The sequence below is a fragment of the Lepisosteus platostomus genome, chromosome 7 (assembly GCF_059453375.1).
Source record: "Lepisosteus platostomus isolate fLepPlt1 chromosome 7, fLepPlt1.hap1, whole genome shotgun sequence".
Classification (NCBI taxonomy): domain Eukaryota; kingdom Metazoa; phylum Chordata; class Actinopteri; order Semionotiformes; family Lepisosteidae; genus Lepisosteus; species Lepisosteus platostomus.
The window spans coordinates 15,423,037-15,446,950 of NC_142617.1; the positions used below are offsets into that span (position 1 = coordinate 15,423,037).

At 38.5% G+C, this 23,914-nt stretch overlaps 1 protein-coding gene and 1 long non-coding RNA gene across 5 annotated transcripts; one reads left to right on the forward strand and one right to left on the reverse strand.

The window, feature by feature from the left end:
• The first annotated feature begins 93 nt into the window (after positions 1–93).
• Positions 94–2,146, forward strand: LOC148658368 (uncharacterized). Its single transcript, XR_015940056.1, has 3 exons — positions 94–291; positions 948–1,045; positions 1,937–2,146. It is a non-coding gene; the product is annotated as an uncharacterized LOC148658368 (long non-coding RNA).
• sparta (spartin a) lies at positions 1,656–22,939 on the reverse strand. 4 transcript variants are annotated; one of them, XM_088639461.1, is made up of 10 exons: positions 22,625–22,939; positions 20,799–21,607; positions 16,325–16,522; positions 14,841–14,882; positions 11,251–11,383; positions 8,983–9,177; positions 6,547–6,705; positions 6,292–6,382; positions 5,416–5,445; positions 1,656–3,180 (listed from the first exon to the last, which is right to left on the reverse strand). In XM_088639461.1, exons 2-10 carry the CDS (start codon positions 21,603–21,605, stop codon positions 2,991–2,993), a joined length of 1,845 nt encoding a protein of 614 aa, XP_088495587.1. In that variant the 5' UTR covers positions 21,606–21,607; positions 22,625–22,939; the 3' UTR covers positions 1,656–2,990. The 4 variants fall into 4 exon arrangements, with proteins under 4 accessions (XP_088495587.1, XP_088495588.1, XP_088495589.1 ...); XM_088639462.1 differs by lacking the exon at positions 5,416–5,445; XM_088639463.1 differs by lacking the exon at positions 14,841–14,882 and having other exon boundaries at positions 22,625–22,938.
• Between the last annotated feature and the right edge of the window lie 975 nt (positions 22,940–23,914).

Sequence of the window (23,914 nt, forward strand, 5' to 3'; positions counted from 1 at the left end):
CAAAGAGGCAGACAGACATCAATGAAAGTAAAAGCCTTTCTAAATGATAAGATTTTGAGTCTGGATTCAGGGAAGGTGATTCTCTGATATCTTGCGTATAGAATACCAAAGCGAGAGAAGGTTCGTCAGCCATAGAGTGTAGACAGGCATGAGAGACTGACAGGAGACTAGAGTCAGATGAACCAAGGTTCCAAAGTGGAGAGTAGGAAAAGAGCCAGACAGATACTGAGGTGCCAAGCGACTTGGAGCCTTATAAGTATAGGAAGCCAGTGCAAGAACTCCAGGACAGGGGTAATGTAATTACTTGCACAAGACCTGGTCAAGATTCTGGCTACCACATTGTGAGAATACTAAAGTTTAAGTGTGGATTTAGGTACTTCTGCCAGTAGGGTGCTATTAAACATTAATCAATTCTAGAGAAGATGAAAATGTTAACTAGCTTTTCGGCAGCAGTCACAAACAACACAGGACATAGTCTGGCATTGTTTCTGAGATGGAATAATGATGTTTTTACAATGTTTTGCCCATGTGGGTCCAATGTTAAGCCTGGATCAAATATCACCTTCAAGTTCTTCAATTAAATTGAAATTCAAATACAGTGCCATCAACAGAAAGATAGGATGACCAGGACTGACAGTTCAGATATTTTTCCTCAGTTGTTCAGTGCACAATTTTTACAATTACAATTACAATTTTGGATAGGACACTAATCCAGGAAACATGGTGCGTTTACACACAAACCAGTGCTAAGAATTGATCATTTTGTCAATACTAGTGTATTCTAAGTGTACAGTGGTAGAAAATAATTGGGCATTTAAATCGGTTTCTCACTTCTGTTACAAACCCCATACTATAAGCATCAATAGATTACACATTTCCTTGGATTACATGTTATGCTTCTTAAACACACTGTGAAGTTGAAATGGTTTCAATTACTCTCATTTCAGAAAAACTCACAAAGGAGACTCAAAAACTTACAGAATACCAGAATAAGATGCTAAAACAAAATCTAGCCTTGAACCACCTTAACAAGTCATTCAATCAGGTAATAAGAACCGCCACTTTCCATCAAACGTCTGAACCTAGAAATTAAACTTGCAAAGGGATTTGAAATGAAAGTGCATGATAGAAAGGGGAACACTCCAAAAATTGTTTTCAGAGTGCTTGAGGTTTAATTATTCAGACCCCAAATCATGGTACTTGTAACTGTACCCTGAAGTCCTGTCTTGGAATAAAGTAACCGTGTTTGAAAATTGTTAATACCTTGTTCACAGCTGCCATAAAGAAACACAGCCAAGCTGCAGATGGTGGGGAGTAAGCCTTCCATGGTTTTTAGAAGTGTTTTATAAAATCCAGGGAAATCTAAATGCTAATTATTAAGATATATTTCAATGCCTCTTTTCTTTAGGTTTCTACAGTATAGATCAATTACCAGATGACTGAATCAGGTAGTGGCAGCATGTACTGGTACCAGCGAATTACAACCTTAGTCCTAATTGATTGAATTGAATTTAAGACAAATTTAGTTTTGACTTGCCACAATGTTAACCATAGGACAGATGCAATTTAGCAAAGCTCTATGAGGGGGGCATGGTTTATTTGCAAATGAACATTAATAATAAAAGCACAGAGACAGACCAGTCACGTACAGGGAATATAATTCATTGCTATTTATTACTTCTTATGAAAAAGAAGTGACAGTAGATCTTTACATAGACTTCTTTATAGACGAGTGAGTAGTTCCATTTTACAAAGATGAATAAGAATTGTCCAGTGATTCTGAATGAGCTTAGTGGTGGACTGTATTATAACAATCAGTAGCAACCAAAAAATGTGAAAAATAGCATATGTTTGCCAGTCTACCAAGTTAGCCATCTTTGGTACAGTGTAAAAATAGTTAAAAACAATTGCTGAATTAAACATCTTTCCTTTACAGGCCCAGTCTCGTCTGGAAAGAATAGCAGCTGCAAAATGTGGCAGTGAGCTCCTAAACCTTTAGGCTTTGGAAACAGCCCTCCTCAGCTGAATATACAACCCAGAAAACACAGCATGTCCAATGTCTCTAAATACATGTAATGGTATTTTGTTCCCTAAATATATATTTTTGGTAGTAAAAATGCAAAATGCAGTTCTTTTTTAACATTAATTTTGTTCATTGGTCGGTGTATTCTTTACCCTCTTTCATGGTTAATGCTTTGTACAGTGCATATAGTTTCACAATGCCATTAAAAAGCCACTTTTTAGAACACTCTTAAAGGCATTATTGTGGAATGGTCTTAAGTATCACATGGCATGAGGTGGTTGTAATAGTCAGACCAGAGTTTTTCCTTGTTCTTGGCAAACAAAAATAGGTATTTGCAATTTTAAAGCTAAACTATTAGAACAATCTAAAAACAGCATGTTAATGAAGAAACGCTAAGTCACTTATCGAAGCAAACATATTCATCAACAACTACAGTAGAGCTCTCGCTTATGTCACCATCAAAAAGGTAGCATTTTGACTAAACTTTGATTTGTATTCTTCATGTAAACTAGTTGTAGAATTGGATTAGCCACCTTTTACACAACAGAGTATATTTTTCCAACTTCGATTTTCTTATTATTTGGTGGCTTAAGTCGACTACTTTTGTGAAAACAATTTACAATAGTTTTGAAACATAAACCACAAATGTAAATCTATAAAATATTTGCTGGTAGCTAGGGGAAAGAACAGAGGAGTATAATTCTGGTTTGAAGCCTAGTCCAAACTAGACCATTGTATATAACTAAAGGCTGTGACAGTGCAACCCCACCTTTACCACAGGTTTGTCATCTTGTTTTCTTACAGTGTGAGACAAGTTGTCTTAAAGTGCTACCTCTTTAATTTCATATATTGTAAACCTTCAGCTTATAGATCGTCATTTGTTTGCTTCTTGAATATAAATTAAGAATTTAAATAATTTGATAAATATTAAGGCTCTAAGGGACAGAAAGCAGGGATCTGAGGGCTGTTACTTCTCTTCCTTCTTCTCCTGTTTTTCCTTAATCTTGTAGTCCTCCAGGATGGCGTGGGCAGTTTCCTTGCCCGTTTTCTTCACCACTGCCTTGATGCCCAGATTGTCTATGTTGAACGCGGTGACTCCCATGTTGATGGCAGAGTTCACGGCGTGGTCTGTGGCCTGGCCAGCAGCTGCGCCGTACCTTAATCAACAATAATCAGGGACACTGTGTGAAGGTGAGAAAGGGGAAGAGCAAGCAGCGAGGGGGGAATAAAAGCAGCCACATGCCAAAGTCCATTACTAAGATGGATGTAAGGACAGCTAAGGCTGATGGAGATGGAACACGTCAGCTGAATTGGCTTTCACTGTCCCCAGGAAGAATGCAACATGCAGGTTTTGACATGGTTAAAATGCAATTTTCACCTTCACCAGAACTCCTGTTTTTGCACAAAACAGACAATTCCTCTGTCATACAGTTGTAAGGAGAACACAAACCTAAATGTGATTCAAAGAATCGCAAGATGGCTACAATTCAGTACATATATTTTGCAATTAAGTAGTAATATATATTTTTTTAAATCTGCATGATCCCCAAAAGTTTAAGGGTTCCTTCTGGTACAGAACATTTACAAATACTAGCAAATGCAACGACTGCGAGAAGCTGAAATGCTAATTTCTCAGCAGAACTTTTATACAGTATTTGCAGTACATACAGTTGTGAGAAAAAGTTTGTGAACCCTTTGGAATTATTTGGATTTCTACATGAATGGCTCCTTAAATGTGATCTGATCTTCATTTAAGTCATAATAATAAATAAAGACATTAAGTATTTTTTATCAAACAACACAGAACATTTTACATTGCCATATCTTTATTGATCAAATGGTTTAAATAATCAAGGTAATTGATGGAAAATGTACGTGAACCTCTGGGATAATGACATCTTGAAAAGAGGGTAATTGGAGTCAGGTATTCCAATCAATTCAAGTGTGGGTTTGACCAGCCCTGCCGTATCAGAAATCACACAATTTTGGTTACCTGCTCTTCACAACAGAATTCTGTTGAAGTGGAATATGGCCTGATCAAAACAGATTTTGGAGGACCTCAGAAAAAGAGTTGTTTAAGCTCAGAAGACTGGAAAGGGTTACAAAAGTATTTCTAAAGACTTGGGCCTCCATCAGTCCACGGTCAGGCAGATAGTTTACAAATTGAAGAAATTCAGCACCGTTGCTACTCTCCCTAGGAGTGGGAGTCCTACAAAGATTGGTGCAAGAGCACGCCATAGAATCCTCAAACAGGTGACAAAGAACCCTAGGGTGACAGCTAAGGATCAGCAGGCATCTCTTGCACTTGATAACATCTGTTCATGAGTCTACCATAAGAAAAAAACAGAACAAGAGTGGTGTTCATGGGAGATTACCACTGCTCTCCAAAAAAAAACGTTGCTGCCTGTCTCAAGTTTGCTAAAGACCACCTGGATGTTCCACAGCACTACTGGAACAATGTTCTGTGAACAGATGAGACAAAAGTTTAACTTTTGATGGACCAATGAATTCAAAGTAGTATCAGGAAATTCTACAGCAGAATGTCAGGGTGTCTATCTGTGATCTAAAACTCAAAAGGAGTTTGGTCATGCAACATAACAATGATCCAAATCATATGAGTAAATCAACAAAGGAGTGGCTCAAACAGAAGAAATTCCGTATTTTAAATGGGCAAGTCAGAGTCACAACCTCAATCCCTTTGAATTGCTGTGGTGTGATCTGAAGCATGCCGTTCAAGTAAGACATCCCAAAAATATACATGAACTGAAACAGTTTTGTATACAGGATTTGGTCAAAATACCCCCTAACCTCTGCGCAGGTCTGATCAGTAGCTACAGAAAGCATTTGGTTGAGGTTATTGCCAATAAAGGAGGTTCCACATACTTTTTCCATTAATGACCTTGATAGTTTAAACCATTTGTTCAATAAAGTTGTATTTATTATTATGACTTAGATGAAGATCAGATAACATTTTAGGAGCCATTCATGCAGAAATCCATATAATTCCTAAGGGTTCACAAACTATTTCTCATGTGCATGTCTTGCATGATACATTCAGTCTTTAGTTTAACCCCAGCAATAGATTAAATCATTTTAAAATTAATTGAATATGATGCTCATGCTGTAAAACAAAATCAGTTTTTATGTATTAATAAACAATTGAACTATTTAGAACAGAGTTCATAATTGCTGTAGGGTAAATATCTGATTTGTTCATTATGGGACAAGCTTGAAGTTGCATCAAATTCACATAAAGTAAGTCATTTTTCAAAGTAGTAGTAAATTTCTTAATGGAAGTCATGCAAGTCTGAAATTAAGAAGGCATGCAAGTGACAGTTACTAGGAGGTAATTAATTTTTAGTTTTAGTTTTTGACAATGCAAATGCGTCTACATGGACAAGTTGCTTTGTAGACCCCTGTATCTGAAATAAGAAAGAAGAAGCCAAATTTACAATAGTGACTTCATAATGCAGTCTGTGAAACAGAACTCAATTCAGTGTGCCTAGAAGTGCTGACTTTTTTTTTTAATTTGAAGAACAAAACCATTAAAAGTGCACTGCACAACCCTACCCCACATACAAAATAAAGCAAAAAGGCCAAGATTGTCGTAAGTTCATCTTCATCACTAACGGGTACCTGTATATAATAAGTAGGTTAATCTTATTGTACTCTGATACTCCGCACACAGGATGTCACCTCATATAATTAGAAAAGTGTACCAGTGCCGTGTCTGGAAAGTACAGAAAAAATGCATACACCAAATGGAGTAGTCGATACCAACATATGCAGTATATATTAATCAATTTGTGGTTATCTTCAGAACTTGATGGGCTTATTATTTAGTCAATATTTATTTTTGTTTTCACAGTGTGAATTGTTTTTTCTTTAAGAGTACGGAATCAAAAATTGTTTCAGATTGGTGGTTAAATATTGATTAATGACAACATTTTCAGACGTTGCTGAATTAGAAAGTGACCGGAGCATAAAATGTTTTTTTAATGTTCTTTGCATTATGCATAAGAAAAGTATATGGATCATACACAAGAAATACTACCTAAACTTTCACATCCTATATAGCCAAATTAATGAAATCTTACTATTTTTACACCCTTAAATTTGTATGTATTCAGTGCTATATTAGTATATGTACATTTATATTGCAATCTTTAGGATCAATCTTAACACAGGATGTTAGGTGAGTAATGGCTACAATACACTGAAAATGAATTCACCAGCTCTGCATGACAAAGTACCCAAGTGCCACTTACTTGTGTTTCACAGTGTGCACGGTCTCCGATGCCACATTTTTGGCTATATCCTTTGCTGCTACTTCTAAGCCAGTCCAAACTGTTGCAAATCCTACAGTAGGAATTCAGCATAAAAATAAACCAAAATTAAAAGCTGCCAATACACCCTCTGTATCAAGGTATGCAATGACATAAGAACTGCCCTGTAAGAATCTTCCAGTTTCTGTGAGTGAAAAAGACCAAGTCTCTTATTTAAGCCGTACCCTTAAGGCCTACCTTGTATTCCACTGGCTGCCACCACCATAGCCCCGTCTATGTTGGACTTCCCCTCTTTGTCTTTCTTCAAGGACTCGGGGATCAGCTTGCTGCCATGTTTCTTCACGTGAGGTGCCAGCTCCTTGCCCACACAGCTGGCCAGAGTACAGACTCCGTCCACTTAAGCATAGAAAACGGCATGAAGCAGACAAACAATTGTGCCTGTGCTGTCATCTCAGCTCTGTCAAACTTGAAAGTTAACCACTGTTAAACAGTTTGTTTCTGAAATGGCAAACGTCATCTGAGCTACCATCACTAAACAGAAGTCATCATTTAAATGTGTTTTACAATTAAAAACTCTTAAATTATAACATTATAACAAGTGCAGCTGCATCATCTTCCTAATGCCTCACTTCTCTGCTTACTCAACTCACAAATAAACAAGAATGCATTTCAACTGAGTTTGGATGGCTACATCCTATAATGTTCAAAGTAAAAAACAAATGACTGTCATTCAAAAAAGGTTTTCATTTTTTTCCATGTCAAAAATGACAAAAGTGAGCACATACAGTGCTGCTTGAAGGTTTGTGAACCCCTACTCTTTAAATGTAACATATTTACTACGAAATTCTTGTTTAATCAAAACTAGTCCTTACTTTTTTAAAGGAAAGGGTTTACATCAACAAATTATGTTTTGTTTAGGGGAATGGATTCATGTAATAAAAAAAAGAAATAGATGAAAAAGAATTAGTGCATATGCAAAGTTAAGTGAACCACAAAGTTCATTAGATCATTCAATGAAGTATAACTCGGTGCTAAATTAATTGGATACCAGGTTAACCAATCAAAGAGCCAATCACCAGGACAAAGTCTGGAAGTCCCTCTACTATTTAATGGTAAGACACCAAATCAATTTGGTCTTACCGATACAGGTTAGTGTAATACACAGTGCCCCAATCTAAAGAGACCTCATATGACCTCAGTGTTGTAAGCAGTTTATAAAACCATAGCAAAACGTGTACAAATGGAGAAAATCCAAGACTACAGTGGTCATACCTAGATGTGGATGTCCTTTAAATTTATCCACAGAGCAACAAGAAAACTCACACAGGATATCCAAAAGAACCCTAGGACCACATCCAAAGATCTCCAGGCCTCTCCTGTTGCAGCTGATGTCCTTGTTCATACCTCAACAATTTGATATCTGGATGATCTTGTAGATTTTTAGAAGAATGTTCTGTAAGAATGGACGTATGAGTCTGAAATTGAGTATGATTTTTTGATATTTTTGACAACAACAAATGCCATGTTTGGTGAAAACCTACCACCAAAATAACCATATCCCCACTGTCAAGCATGGTGGGGGGGGTGTCATGGTTTGGAGCTGCTTTTCTGCCCATGGACCTGGACAACGCACCATCATTGAGAGAACTATGAATTTCAGAATCATACCAAAATATTCTGGAGGAGAACAGCAGACCCTCTGTGCATGAGCTGATGTTGAGCCAAAAAAGGGTCCTTCAGCATGACAATCACACAAAACCTTCCAGCAAATCTACCAAAGAATGGATTAAGTGGAAGAAGTTTTATGTTTTTGAATGGCCAAGTAAAAGTTCAGATCTCAACTGATAGACCTGAAGTGGGCTGCTCCAGCCAACAAACCTAGAGTAGTTAAAGCAGTTTTGTAAGGAAGAATGGTCAAAAATTCCCCAAAGCAGATGTAACAGACTGATTAGTAACTTTAGAACATGTCTCGTTGCTGTCACAGCAGCTAAAGGATGTGCCACCACTAATTGAATCGAATCATGGTTTATTTAATAAATAATGAAACTATATATATATATGTTCAGGTGGGGAGCTGCATCAGCATGCGTACGCTGCAAAGGAACAAGTAATGGGTTTATTCCATGCTGAAAAAAAGAAAACACAACGTTTCGGCTGTGGAGCCTGAAGAAGAAAGAAAGAAAACGCAACGTTTCGGCCATGGAGCCCGAAATGTGTTTTCTTTCTTCTTTTTTTCAGCATGGAATAAACCTATTACTTGTTCCTATATATATATGGTCGGTTATGCAGGTTATCTTCATTAAATATTAGAGCTCAGATAAAATATGTTTTTAAGATAATTTTTCAAAGACATGAAAGATGAAGGGTTCACATCCTTACAAGCAGCACTGTATGCACTGTGGCCTATACCTTCCTCAATGTGGAATGTCTAAAAAAAAGGAAATGAAAACCGTCCATAAGTGCCACCAATTGACAGTTACAATTAAACACATCCACAGCAGAATTACAGTACACAAAGCCAGACTCTAAAATCTAAAATCTGTTAAATAATCAAGCTTCCTTGTTCACTGTTGACATGGGGACATAATCTAAACCAGCTTGTGATCATACCAAATCCTACCAGGAATTGTAATCATTATTTTATCATTATACCCATCAGAAAACAAGTCTTACCCAGAAACTGGCTGACTTTGACTGCTCCACCGGTTGCTTGCTTGGCAACATGCAGCCCCTTAGCCACAGTAGGGCTGACCTGGGTTGGCTTGTCCTCTGGGTTTATGTGTTCTCTCAGTTTGGAGGCTCCTTTGTGAATGGCCTTTCCTGTGTACTCTGCCCCTTTGACAAGGCCCCAGCTGAGCCACGATGCTCCTATACAGAAAAAGGCCTTGGTAACAGTATATACAGTGGGTATAGAAAGTCACCACCCCCTTTCAAAATGTTCACCTTTTGTTGCCCTAAAGCCCAAAAAGAAGACAAATAAAATCAGACTTTTTCCAGTTTTATTTACAAATTGTACCTTGCAACATCCAAGTGAAAAAAGAAAGCAAAATATCTGGAAAAAAAGTAGAATAATTGGGTTGGATAACCCCCCTGAGCTAACACTTGGTGGAAGCACATTATGCTTGAATTACAGCCTTGAGATGCATCTCTTAACAACTTTGCACACCTAGAGGGAGAAATATTTGCCCTTTCTCCTAACAGAAGTGTTCAAGCTCAGTCAAACTGCATGGTGACAGTTGATGGACTGTCCTCTTCAAGTCATTCTGAAGATTTTTGATGGGATTTAGGTCGGGGCTCTGACTAGGTCACTCAAGGACATTGACCTTCCTGTCCTTCAGCCACTGTACAATTGCTTTGGCGGTGTGCTTTGGGTCATTGCCTTTGAAAGGAGAACCATCTTCCCATTTTCAACTTCCTGGCTGAGGGCTGCAGGTTTTCTTCAAGAATTTGCCTGTAATTTGCACCACCCATCTTCCCTTCAATCCTAACAAGTGCCCCAGTCCCAGCTGAAGAGAAACACCCCCACAACAGGATGCTGCCACCACCGTGCTTCACTGTAGGAATGGTATTCTTTGGATGGTAAGATGTACTGTTTTGCATTCCGGCCAAAGAGTTTGATTTTGGCGTCATCTGACCATAGCACTTTTTGCCACTTGGTCACAGAATATTTAAGGTGCTTTTTACCAAAACATAAACCAGACTTGATGTGGCTTTTTTTAAGGAGTGGCTTTTTTCTTGCCACCCTCCCATGCAGGCCAGATTTGTGGAGCGCTTGTGATATTGTTGTCACATGCACACAATGGCCAGTCTTTGCCATAAAGGCCTATAGCTCCTTCAAAGTTGCCATTGGTCTCTTGGTAGCCTCTCTGATCAGTCTCTTTCTTGCTCAGTTATCCAGTTTGGAGGGACGGCCTGCTCTAGGCAAGGTCTGGGTGGTGCCATATGCCTTCCACTTCTTAATGATGGTCATGACTGTGCTCCATGGGATACTTAAAGCCTTTGAAATCTTTTTTTACCCATCTCCTGCCTTTCCACAACTTTATCTCGAAGTTCTTTTGAAAGCACCTTTCTGCCCATAGTGAATTCTTTGCTTTGAAATACACTTCCAAGCAACTGAATCTTCTAGAAACAGCTGCTTTTATTCCGAACTAAATCAAAATCACCACAATTGATCACAGGTGGGAGCCAGTTAGTTTGTTGTGTGATCTGTAAGGTGATTGATTATATCTGAGCAAGTTTACAAATACAATTGTAAAGGGGGTGTTCACTTAACCAAATAAGGTATTTTACTGTTGTAATATTAATTCATTTTCAGAATGTTTTAGAATTTTATTTTCACTTGGCTAATGTGGGTTACTGTATGTAAATAAAAATGGAAATTTGTTTTTATTTTCAGAGTGTCATATAACAAAAGGTACACATTTTGAAAGGGGTTGGTGACTTTCTATACCCACAATTTGATTTGCAAAATGCACTTCTTTTGAGTTCAAAATGTCATCATCACAATCTGATTCTCCCCTAAAACGCCTTGCCTTCTGAAGGTAACTTGCCCTAGGATTACATTTAAAGATACAAAAGTGGGCGACCGCTATTCATACACAGGTGGAAGCTTTGAACTATAAATGCTTCTACACCTGGCCAACATCTTCTAAAATTATACTTGATGAGATTTTGCTTAGCCAAAAGTAAATGAAATGCACAGCAACATGATAAAATGCACAGGTAGGAAGATAATGAACACAGTCATTTTTTACTCCATGTATTTGCAACATGTAAAACGACAACATTGGGCACATAGTAGGAATATAGTGGGCTGGTGTGAAACAGTGGGGTTTATGAGAAGCATGACTTGAGAGAAGAAAGTGTGGAACCAGACACTGTTGCCTGTTCAAATCTACCCTGACTTAAACAACAGTAGCACAGTACAGCAGCAAGCCTTACCGGACAGGATACCGTGGGCAACTTTCTCACTCCAGTCAGGCAGGGACTTCTCTTTCTCCGCTGCCTCTCCCTCTAGTGGGACGATGGGCACCTTCTGGCTCAGGTTGATACTGTCTGCTGGTTCTTCCTGGGCCTTCAAGGCAGTCGGAGGTTAAACCAATATTAAAAAGTTAAACAATGATTAATTGTCCTTTAAAATGACAATTAGCTGACTGACCTTTAGATTTTTTTTTCCCCTTTTGAAAAGGACCATTATGGTCCCAGCTCATTTACTTATTGGCAATCTTTATTTGAAGTTCAATAAAACAAATACCACAAGCACATGGTATTTCCATACATTGTGTCTGCACACAGTTCTAATTGGGTTTGGTCACTTATTTTACTTTTTCAGTCTAAAGTAATTTGGCATTGTAGATTGCTAAATAGCTAAAATGAAGGTGTTTTAAAAAATCTAATGTACTTTCTTTTATTCGCACCTCATTTGGAACTGCCAGCTCGCAGCTACAATTTGTGTATAGCAGACAAGAGAATGAGTAAGGCCAGACACACCATAACTGTTCACCTTTTAAAGCAGCTGGCTCCACAGTGTCTTGGAGTGGAGCACTGATTCACAGACATTAAAAATTCAGTGAGTACATAACTGGGTAAAGGTAACAAATGATAAGCAAATCCAAGTGCACAGATTACGTGCATATTTGCACAGATTTTTCATTTTTCCATTTTATTGCACCCTGTGCACCCACTGCGTTTCCCGTTTCCCGCTTTTGTGATGTAAAGAGGAAGAGACTGCTTTTGTGTTATTTCTGGGCCACCTTGTACAGTGCGTGCTCATCCCTTCTCACACTAGTTGAAAAGCACTAAGTGTTGCCGGGGGGGAAACATTTGGTCTTTCTCTGAATAAAAGGTGCCAATATTGTCTTGCAAACCACATGTGCACACCAACAGCTGCAAAATACTTTCAAAAAAAAAATTGCATTTTTAGAACACGTTTCTGAAAATGTAGTTTTCGCAATGTTGTTGCATTCTAATCATGCTATAATATTGCACCAGATAAATGAGGAGATGAGACCAGAGGAGATGAATTATGCATCTCAGGAATGTTTATGCAACTATAGTACCACATATTAAACAGGAAATTGGATACTCTCGTTTTGGCTTGATCGTTCTTGTGACTACTGCCAGCTAAAAAAGTGAGTGCAAGCAAAGCCACAGCTATCTAATCAGCAGGAAAGGAAACAAAACCAAAACATGCCTTTAAAAGGGTCGTTGTGATAAGAGATTTTAGAGCTTTTCACTTGGACTTCAAATTTCAGTAACATTTATAATGCTACGTTCATGTGACCTAGGGCAACATCCCCCAACACAATTTCAGAGTTTGTAAATGTTGTAAACAGCTTCTTTGACAAAGTGCTCCTTGTCCTATATGGTACAATGCCCAGTTGTTCTCCTTGGTCAAGAGAAAGTGCCAACAAATGCTCTCCACCTGCCATTGCCTTCTGCAGGGAAAACTAAAAACCAAACAGAGCTTGCATACTAAACTAATGCAAATAATGCAGGCTTTTGGGTTAGCACTTTGAGAGAATTAGTTCTGTAAATTGAGTTAATGGACGAGGCACCCAATATACAGAGACTGTAAGTTTTAATAGATTAATCCAATGAAGAAAAGTCCATGGGGGAAAAAAAGTTATTGACTAATTGGGAAAGGTTTTAACCAGTGATGAGAAGTACATGATTCATATAGAGATGTATGTATTCCACTGTTCTTTTACATTAAAGAACTATTTTAATATATTTCCTTATGCAAAATACATAAGAGTAACATTATTTAAAGACACACAATCTTTGTGTCCTTAGTATCGGCTAATAATTCTAATACTCAAGGCATTTTTATTCTTACCAGTGCCTTTGTGTTGATGAATTTCTACACACACATAGACTGTTCACTTCTTCATTTCCAATCAAATATCTTCTAGTAACTCACAAGTGTACTTCATCTGGATGGCTAAACTGTATATTCATCTCCATAGTTATATGAGCATCATTATAGATGTATTTCCAACACATTTCATTTCAGAGGCTAAACAAGCAGCTGTATTCTTGCTCAATAAGAGCATTACAAAATGATTATCTTTACTCTCTAGATAGTCTAATCTTGAAGTATGCTGATGAAGGCATTTTGCAGATTAAGTGTGCCAAAGTATAGAAGCAAACCAGCTGCTGTACTACATCAAAAATGGACTCCCATTTGGTGATGTGCCCCAGACATTGCACAAGCATTTTCTATTGAATTAATATTAAATGGCAAATGTTTGGCATATTCATATTAGATACATTTAACACATTAGAAGACTACTGTGAAACAAATGTACACAATATACTGCAGTGTAAGAGTAGTGCAGTATTTGCTAGAAAGGGCTAGTTTACTTAAAAAGGTCTCTTTCATTTTGGATTTTTTCATAATTTGAATGCCATTGAAAATTCCACAGAATAATTGGTAATCACCACAGTTGTCAATCCTTGCATACAGTACTACAGCAGTGAACAGTGCTTTTACAATGTACTTTCTCAGCCTACAGCAGTAGGTATTAGTCACTGTAAACACCATCTGACATCTCAAGCATTTCAAGTAGGAAACTCAAGTGTTTCGTGTGCAAAGACATTCGGGATATCAAATCCAGTTGTTCAAAATTCAAACATGTTTGAGAATATTCAAGCTGAATGATGTAAATCAAAAATAGTTTTTTTTACACTACACTATAATATGTATGTGAATACTACACTACTGTATTACGATTTGTTTTTATATAGAGCTATGTGACAGGATTCTAACAAAAGGCATCTTACAATATAGGCGTAGGGCAAAGAATATTATTAACGTCAAAAGAAATTGTAATTTACCTGGTGCAGCCCTGCAAACCCATGACGGACAAGTTATGTGACTGCTATGTACCACATAGTGATTGTGTGCCCTGCTGATGCTCTAATGGGTAACTGGTACGACTGCGGTAAGCAATATGCTATTTATTAAGGAGAAACTGGAAGTGCAAAAAACAGAAAGAAATGTTGCATAAGGTCACTGACAAAAATCTAAACCTTATTAAGAAACAGAATAATAAATCTTGTGCAGTGATGTTAAAAAATAAAATATTACTTCTTATTCAATGATTTTCACATTTTATTCTGTATTTAATGTTATTTACATAATAACATTATGTAACTAACATAATTACTGATATTTACATAATACAGCCCTGGTATTTTATTGTTTTATATGATCCTGTATTTAGGCATGGTTGATATATGTGAAGCTCTTTAATGGCAGCGATATATCCATAACCCCACTTGTGTTCAGAATGTGAACACCTTCATATATGACAGTAGCAATAAAAAAGGTCAAAAAATTTGGTCCAATACATTAGCAATACAATTTTACCTAACATTCTCAATGCAGATTATGAATTTGCAGTTATTTGTAGTTTGAATATTTAGGTTCTGATATTTAAACAAATAGATTTAATTGCCTTTAAGATTGGAAATCCAATTGGTGAAAGGCTTAAAATTCAGAGGTTTTACAGTGTTTATTTCAGTACCTTTTTATGCAAGCCCCTTAAATTTTCAAATACACCTGAAAGCTAAAAAGATACACAAATGATGGTTAATCAAGTGCAAATAAGCTATATCCTTACATGCAGCACATTCTTTAAATAATAATCCCAAATTAAAAGTGAGAAAAAAATCCTTTTTATGTAGAATATTAGTCTTGTAAAAGTAAATTAATATTGTTTCATTACCATTTTAAAATACTGGTAAAGTACAGGCATTTATATTTTTCATTAAATTTAATTTTAAATTGAAGGCAAAAACTGAACTGAACTTCAAGAATGAAAGCCTGCCACCAAAAGTGAAAATAAAGGCGTTGCTCTCTTAAAACGTTTATTATTATTTACACTTATTATTCAAATGCATCAACATTTTAGCCAGGTTATGCTTTGTGTAATTCTATGGTAATAGGATGCATTCCAAAAGCGTAGTTCCTGTTGAACACGGCGTGACTACATTCATATTCCAATCTGTTATACTAGCCCGTGTTGGGGATAACGTTGGGGGAAACGCAACCAACTGCAGGAAATTTTTTCTCGGTCTGATCCATAAGATGTTTTCAGCTTTTTAATTGATCAACTGACTGTATGATTTATCAAATTACACCCAATGTAATTTACATATGACAGCTGTTCATATTAATAACTGGAAGAATTTAAAAAATGGCTACAATACTGTGCTACAAACCCTGTAGAATTTAAAAAAAAAACTTTAACCTTCAAAATTAATGAACCAAGAAAAAGTTTTTTCACAAGAGTGGATTTTGCTAAAAGTACTACTAGCACTATTTTTTATAATAAACCTGACCTGCAGTATGGATGCATGGATGGATGTTTGCCTGTTTATGGCTTCCAAAACATTCTGTTGCTGTTACCGTAACATTTGGTTTTTACGGGACAGGGTTGTTAGCCTTGTGCCCAACACAAGTGGTGGAGCGGTGGCTCTGTGGCTAAGGATCTGCGCCTGTGGTGGAAGGTTGTAGGTTCAAATCCTACGGCCGGCAGAGGAATCCTACTCCGTTGGGCCCCTGAGCAAGGCCCTTAACCCCAACTGGTCCAGGGGCTGACCCTGTGCTCTGACCCCAAGCTTCTCTCCCTGTCTGTGTCTCTGTGTCTCATGGAGAGCAAGCTGGGGTATGCGAAAAGAAGAATTCCTAATACAAGAAACTGTATATGTCTAATAAAGTGATCTTCTCTTATCTCTCTTAACCTCCAACATGGAGGACACGGCACCCAACGTCGGCCACAGATCCACTACCCTGAGATTATGAGTCTCATGCTCTACGGCCCTACGGGGTAAACAAATGCTCTACGGGGTAAACAAATATCACATACTGTATAGAGTATATGTTTCATTAGCATATCAAAACTAATGACTCAATATATGTACATGGGTATTATCAATACTTAATCAGAGGAACAATTCCCAAGGAACATCTGAAGTGAGCTCCTAAAATATGACTGTTACGACTCACCTGAACTCTTAAGTCAGTCATCTGGGACATCAGGTCCTGGAAGAGGTCTCGGTCTGCCTCAGGCAGTTCTGAGGACAGCACCACTCCCACATAGGATCCTGGAATCTGAGCCATCATATCAGGGAACATGTACACCCCTGTGTTACACAGCAGAACAGGAGAGTCCGTCGACATTAAGGGGTACAGCCAGTCGCAGACCTGCCAGGTGAAGACAAACAAGTAATTTTAGACTGCATGATAAACATCGAAGAGCTTGACCTAGCTTAAGAGCTCGATATACATGGAAAATGAAAACCACACAACTGCCTGGGAACAAACCCGAATGTTAACATTTTGACCCCTAGAAGACCTTGTTCTTTTCTTCTGTAATATTAATTAAATATGTATATTCAAGTTTTATATTTGTAAATTGTTAAGACCTCTGTGCTGTTCTAGTTGGTGGAAGAACATTCAGCCAAACATAAATTATTGGAGAGCTTTAGACTATGAAGGATATACAATATGTGGAGATAAGTAGAAATGTGATGGTTATGTGTTGAGAAATGCCAAGTTACAGAAAATAAGTTCAGTACAATGGTCAGAAATAAGAAACAGTGATCTCACTCCACAGTGTATCACTCAGTTACAGTTACTCAACTTTGTGGGACGTGCATAAAATGTCTTTATCAAGAGTCCAAGATGACATGAAGAGAAAAGAAAAAAATCTCAATTCAATCACATACTTCAAAAGCAAGAGGATGCATAACAAGGAGAAACATGGAGAAACACTCTTTATTCTCAAAAATCCATTAAAGAATTGAAATTCAATGTCTGAGCAACATAAAACTACCATCTTGAGTTGACAAAGATGGAATTTTTTAATGGAACTTTAAGATTTTTTTTCTACAAATGTTCACTCCTATGTTAGTCTTCTTGCTTTCCAGTGTTACCTGAAATGTTACTGAAAATTTTATATATAGATGGATGTGTGCACTAGTTTGGAATGTTGTTCCTTTGTTTACCTTTTCAGTTTGGCAGATAATAATAATAATTGCTTATTATTACACTTATATAGCACTTTTATGGACACTCCACTTAAAGCGCTTTACAGGTAATGGGGATCCCCTCCACCACCACCAATGTGCAGCATCCATCTGGATGATCGAGGGCAGCCATATTGCGCCAGAATGCTCACCACACATGAGCAATCAGTGGGGAGGAGAGCAGAGTAATGAAGCCAATTCATAGATGGGGATTATTAGGATGGAAAATTTGGCCAGGACACCAGGGTAACACCAGGGTAACACCAGGGTAACACCAGGGTAACACCCCTACTCTTTTCGAGAAACGCCCTGGGATTTTTAATGACCACAGAGAGTCAGGACCTCAGTTTTATGTCTCATCCGAAGGACGGCGCCTGTTTACAGTATAGTGTCCACGTCACTATAGACGTTCCCCAGACGTTCTGGCGTTCTGGGGCATTAGGACCCACATCGACCGCAGGGTGAGCGCCCCCCTGCTGGCCCCACTAACACCTCTTCCAGCAGCAACCTTAGTTTTTCCCAGGAGGTCTCCCATCCAGGTACTGACCAGGCTCACACCTGCTTAGCTTCACTAAGTACTGTAACAGTTATAAGTTACAGGGTGATATGGCTGCTGGCAAACTGTAGCTGTAGATAGACTGTAGCTCTCTCACACAAAGAGCACTGACTTGTAACTGAGGCAAAGATTGTGGGACTAAAAAATCTTCATTGCCTCAGAAAGGAAATACCACATTTCCAAATTGTACTAAAACAGACTTCTGTGTTAAAGGTAAAATGTCTGATTCATGGTCAAGTTCTAATTACAATGTGTATTCTGTTTTATGCATGGTCTCCTTGGGTTGATGTACGTATGTATCAATATAAACAGCAGTGATTGTTGCGATTGTTGTTTGGGTGGCCTTACATACTTAAACACATTAATAGCAATAAGAAAAATATCTACCACATCTACCACCATTGGTGATTAGATAAATTGGGTGGAAAAAAAATCTATACTGAGTATCATAATCATTATTACTATACTATCTGTGCATGGGCGATTTTGGATACTGATTAAATTAAAAGGTCCTTCTCTGGACAGTTCAATTGCATTTTCCTGTCACAACAAATGTGACTTTCTCTTGGCTCTGATGGAGCATTGTCTGTGGCCATAAAAATGGCTCTCACATTTCTTTTAGAAAACTTGGTGAAAATAGTTCCAACACCTGAATTGTCCCACAAAGACAGCTAGAATACAATTCTCCATTGTTAGTTATCAGAAACAGCTCGTTTTATATGATACACTGCACCATGACGTTCTGAACAAATTAAGGCAAATCCCTGGAAGTATTTTCAAAATGGTCTCTTTTAACAAATTTTGCTTTACAAATGTGGAAAGTTGTGTGTTTGCACATGACATGCAGCTTCATAATATGCAAGTGATCTGAAAAGGCAGGAATGCGGAGCCACATTTAATGCAACAGAACTAAATCAGCTGATCTCTGCCATTGACTAAAATTACCCAGCAGTCTCTTACAGTGTCGCTAGGACCAGTGTAAACAAGATGTGTTATTGATTACAGTGAGGTCAACCCTGAGACTGCAGGAATTGAAGTCACCTGCTTAAACTGATGCAGATAGTCAATTAAGAGGACTTTAAACTGACAATTTAAGGGTTTGCATTTTGCATAGATAAAGCTAAATTTAATAAAGAAATCACATGAAAATAAAATTTTTGATTTTTTCAGTAATCAAACGGAATGTGCTAAAGTCTACGATTTTGGGTAATATCAGATATAGTACCAATGAGGTAACCACTGAAAATAAACAACAGTCTAATTTTGATAGGGCTAACTACTTTAAGACGGTAACAAGTAAGTGTCTGATCCAGTTTTGCCAGCAATTACCAAGAACTGTAATTGGTTACGTTGAAATTAAAAGTTAAAATATATACAATATAAGAACAACCATATCCTTTGATAAAATTATATATTATCTAATAAAACTTAATCACCCACGTAAAACATCTCTGAAGCTGAACCTAGATAAAAAAAAAACTCCCCGCTGACTGTTCAGGAATGAATGAAAGTCTGGAGCCACTGTATGTCCTTCTGAACTTTCATGTACAAAAAGCCTGTGTGAGCTACAGTAAGAATCACATAAGGGGACTTTTTCTTTCTTTTAACAGCTTCATGCACCTCTGCAAGTCCTCTCTTGAATCATCGACTTCTACCTTGTAATCAGAGCTCTGTCGTGCTGCACCATCTTGCCAACAGACCTCAGTGTACCCAGGTCAATGTACTGCTTATGTGGCACAGATCAAATCTCACATTGATAGCCACCTTCCTGATTTCAGGTTCTGTTAGAGGAAATTCTCTCTCTTCTCAGATGTGATTTAAGCACATTTACTGTATGAAAACATCATTTTTACCTTCTTGCAATATCCCTGTTTGGGCATTAGCTGTAGTAAGCTTTTTGACTCTTGATCTACTTCTGTGTGTTAGATCCTGTTTTGCAGGAAGCAATCACTTATGTCTGCTTATTGCTTGCATGCTGATGATTATTCCCTTCTGTCTGTTTAATGCTGCAAGAGAACTGAACTTATTCTTTTTTGAGAATGACAGTTTTAATATCAGATGCCCTTTTCTCTTCAAAACTGAAAGTATTAATTTTTTTCTTCCTATTGTAAGTATTAGTAGGCTGCTAAATGTCCTCAATAAATCATAATCATCTAATATGTCTAAAATATATCTGCAAATTCCTCACGGGATCAATAAAGTATCTACTGTATTTGTAAAACTGCAAACTAAATTAGTCTAATAAAATTAAAAGAAAAGGGGTATTAAAATACTGCAAGTTTAAAAAGATTAAATTTAAGTTAAAATACTGCAAGGTAGGCCAAGTGGGTAGTAACACATGCTCATCGCAAAAAGGAGGTTTTTACCACAGTCCGCGTTACAAAACATAAAAATATTCAAAATATACTAACAGAAGACCAATTTTCTAAAAAGGACGGAAGCTTCCATTCTGTGAATAAAAAGATGCCTTTTAAGTTACCTTTCCTGCCAAGCTCCAATTGAAAAGAGTCTCAATCTTACACTTTGTCTCAAGAAAGGGGACTTACTTGCACATTAATAAAGGCTGCTGATTAACATTCATACCTTCTCTCCAGCTTTGATGTCATTTTTCACCAACTGACATTCCTTTCATCTGCCCCTGTAACTTCATGAGTTAACAGTTTTTACCTTTTTAGCTTCGGCAGAGAAATGATTTGCCAGCTGCAGGACTCAAACGCAAATAATCTTTCAAATGCCAAAGCGTTTTTTAAAATGTCAGCGGGTGGAGAATGCTTCTTGCACTGAGAAAGGCTCTTTTTTTTTGAGCAAACCGCCATAGGGTGATCACTGAAAGAAAGGGCATGCCGGTGCTCTTTTTTCACCCCCACAAAGATGTGGGGTTTTAAAGATCCCTCACCTGCAGGAAAGCGGGAGGCCGCTGGGGTGCCGCCTGGGAGTGGTCGCCGGTGAACTTGACGATCCGCAGGTAGCCAGGGTAGGACGGGGCGCTCACCTGGCCCTCCGGCGTCACGAAGAAGATCTGCACCCCCTGCTGGATGAAGAGCAGCTCCTCGCCATCCTCCCCCAGGCTCTGGAGGGACGGCGGCTGCGTGGGCAGCGAGGTGTAGAAGTTCTCTCCGACCAGGGAGAGCTCCCCGGCATCCGTCCCGTACGAGATGGTGAAGTGGCCATCGGCAGCCTGCGGAGAGTAGGCGGGGGGCAGCTCCCCAGAGACTCCCTGACACGTGGGGGCAGTTCCAGGCACAGGCACCCCGCCTACAGCCCCGGGAGGCTGACCCTCTGGGAACAAGACCTTTGGGGGAGGGGGCCTGTCTGGTCTTTCCTTTGAAGGCAATTTTGGGTACAAACCGTCGCAGCCCCTGGACCCCAGCTCCCCATTGGCGGGACCCGGGCTTGTCCCAGCTCCGTCGGGCTCCAGCGCCGCCAGGCGGGTCGTGATGTTGGTCAGCGTCTCCTGCATCTTCTGCTGCATCTGCCTGGCAGATTCCCACCTAGATCCTGTGCACTCGGGCCCCCGAGAGGCGACGCTGAGCCCCCTGAGCAGCAGCTGCTGCCCCTGCCTGTAGAGCATCAGGGCCTCGGCCTTGTGGCCTGCCTCATCCTCCGTCAGCCCCCTGTTGATGAACTCGAAGGCCTTCTGGTAGTCCTCTTTGATGATCTGCACTCTGGCATCGTTCTGCTCCTCTGCTTCCACCTTCTCCATGCCTGTTAACCATCAGAAACGCAGAGTAATGGGCGCACACACACTAAGAAAAATGTGACATTTCAGGGACTCCTGAAGGTGATTAGATTTCTATAATTTATTTCCAACCCATTGAAAAAAAAGGTATTTCGTTTTTACTACTTCTCACATTTTAGAGAATATTTAATCACAAAAGGTCACCAGTATCACACAGTGAGCATGTTTTTTATATATTCAAGAGCCTCCTATGGTACGAGAGTGAGCCTTATTTCCTCTACTGAAGATCTGGGTGAAACACATTATTGCTTCAGGCAAGACAGAGACTGTTTACAACAAAACTGGGCTATGCCTAATGTTAAAGGAGCAGATAGCGTCTACACAGTTCCAATAGAGAATCTCGGTTTTATCCTTTGGAAAATCTAAGTATTTTTAGGCGTGAACCGCTACTGCTGTAGTTACTAGAGCCGATCCAAGACAGCTCCCGGAGGACATGTCTCAGGGTTTTTAAATTTCACATTTAAAGAGAATTACAATTTCCAGATAACTAAAACAATGCATTGCAAACATATTTGTACAGGTTAACGGTGGATCTCACAGACGTCATTAAAAGTATGCAGTCGCTCCAGAAACACCCCGTGACAGTTTCACACGTTTTAAACACATTCATCTTTCAATAACCAAATCAGGGGCTTTTCGGATTGTAGGGAACACAGGATTCTAATCTAGTGACTAAAAAAAACATACGTTAACAACCAGGTATGCTGCTGGGTGACGTCTTAGTTTTAAACGTGTTTAAAATAAAAGGCAATGTTGTATTAAAAAGTAATTAATAATCGTATCGCCTGCTCCTTTCAAAGAACTAAACCTTTTAACCAGGTCTACACGAGGTTCATCTTTTAATACACATTTTAACTGTATTTGTTTAATCAGTTAACTCTATACTAACCATGTAATTATGGGAACCAACTAAATCTCACCTAAACTATCACTAAAGTTTAGAAAATAACATCTTTAGCTACGTATAGGCTAATACATCTTACCTGTTTAGTACTGTAGCTTTGTCTGGCGAATCCAAAATCTTCTCGAAATATTAGCACAGTAACCTCTTAAAAAGCCTTTAACAGAGGTAGCAAGAAATTATAGAGAAAAATAGTTACATGATGTGTAACATTGTAACGAAAACTGAAACCCCCTTTATTTCTTCGGTTTCAAGAAACCCAATATAATCTTAAACAGTTCACCATACAGGTTTATTAGAGCTCGCAGTCGTATATAATCCAATTCTGATTACGTCTAAAGTGATTATCCCCAGACGGGTCATATGCCCGCCCGCATCACCTGTCCGAGAAAGTTCCACTGGCTACGGCAGACACAGAAGGACAAACACCTTCTCAACTACGAGCGCTACCTGATGGAAACGCTAGATGGCAACCTTTCCTTTAGTTGGTTGAACCCAGGGATCCTTCGAATCAACTTTCAAAGACGAAAACACCACACTTTAAGAATCTTAAACTCGTTTCAACCTCGTTTGAAAAGCACCCAAAAAAAAAATCGACAAGTTCCGTTATTTTTTTTAAGAATAACCCATTCATCAGGACTTTAAAAAAAAAATCAGAAAAGCACTGTATACTTCAGAAGAGCTCTCCAATATTCAAAGTGCATAAGAGCAGGTTATTTGATCAAATTCAAAGTAGTCATATCTTTATTTAGTGCAATAGCATTTTAGGACTGCAACTAGAATTTACACATTGAACTGTTTATCCCTCCAGGATTATAATCCAGGTATATTTAATATATTTTGAGTAGTAAATTGACATTCCAATAGCACCAAGAATAGTACACCAGTATCTAGTTATCGAAGATCTCAGACTGTGCCCCCAAAATCCCTGCAATAAGACTAATCACTTTGCAAGTACACTACTCTGTAGAGTGGGGGAAAAGAGGAAGTTATATAAAATGTCTTTCTAGGCATCAAGATCCCAGAGTGTCAACTGTCAAGTTAATCTGACCAGATTGATTCCATGGAAAACATGGAATAGGCACATAGATCTGAATTCTCCAAGCATAAAGCTGCAGTAACCAACTCAAACACTTAGAGCATTATTTCAACAGAGTGGAATAATCCTTACAGTTCCAGCACAACCCATCCATGCAAACCACAGCCATTATCGTGGATGTGATCTACAGGTGCAGTACAGCCACATTATTGAAAGCTTGACAGACCATGGCAGGCAGTCATAGGTCAGCTGGATGCAACAAGTGGGGAAAAACTCCAGAAGGCACCTTTTCATAGTTTAGATGATGCTTTGCTAAACCAGGTAGCAGCAACT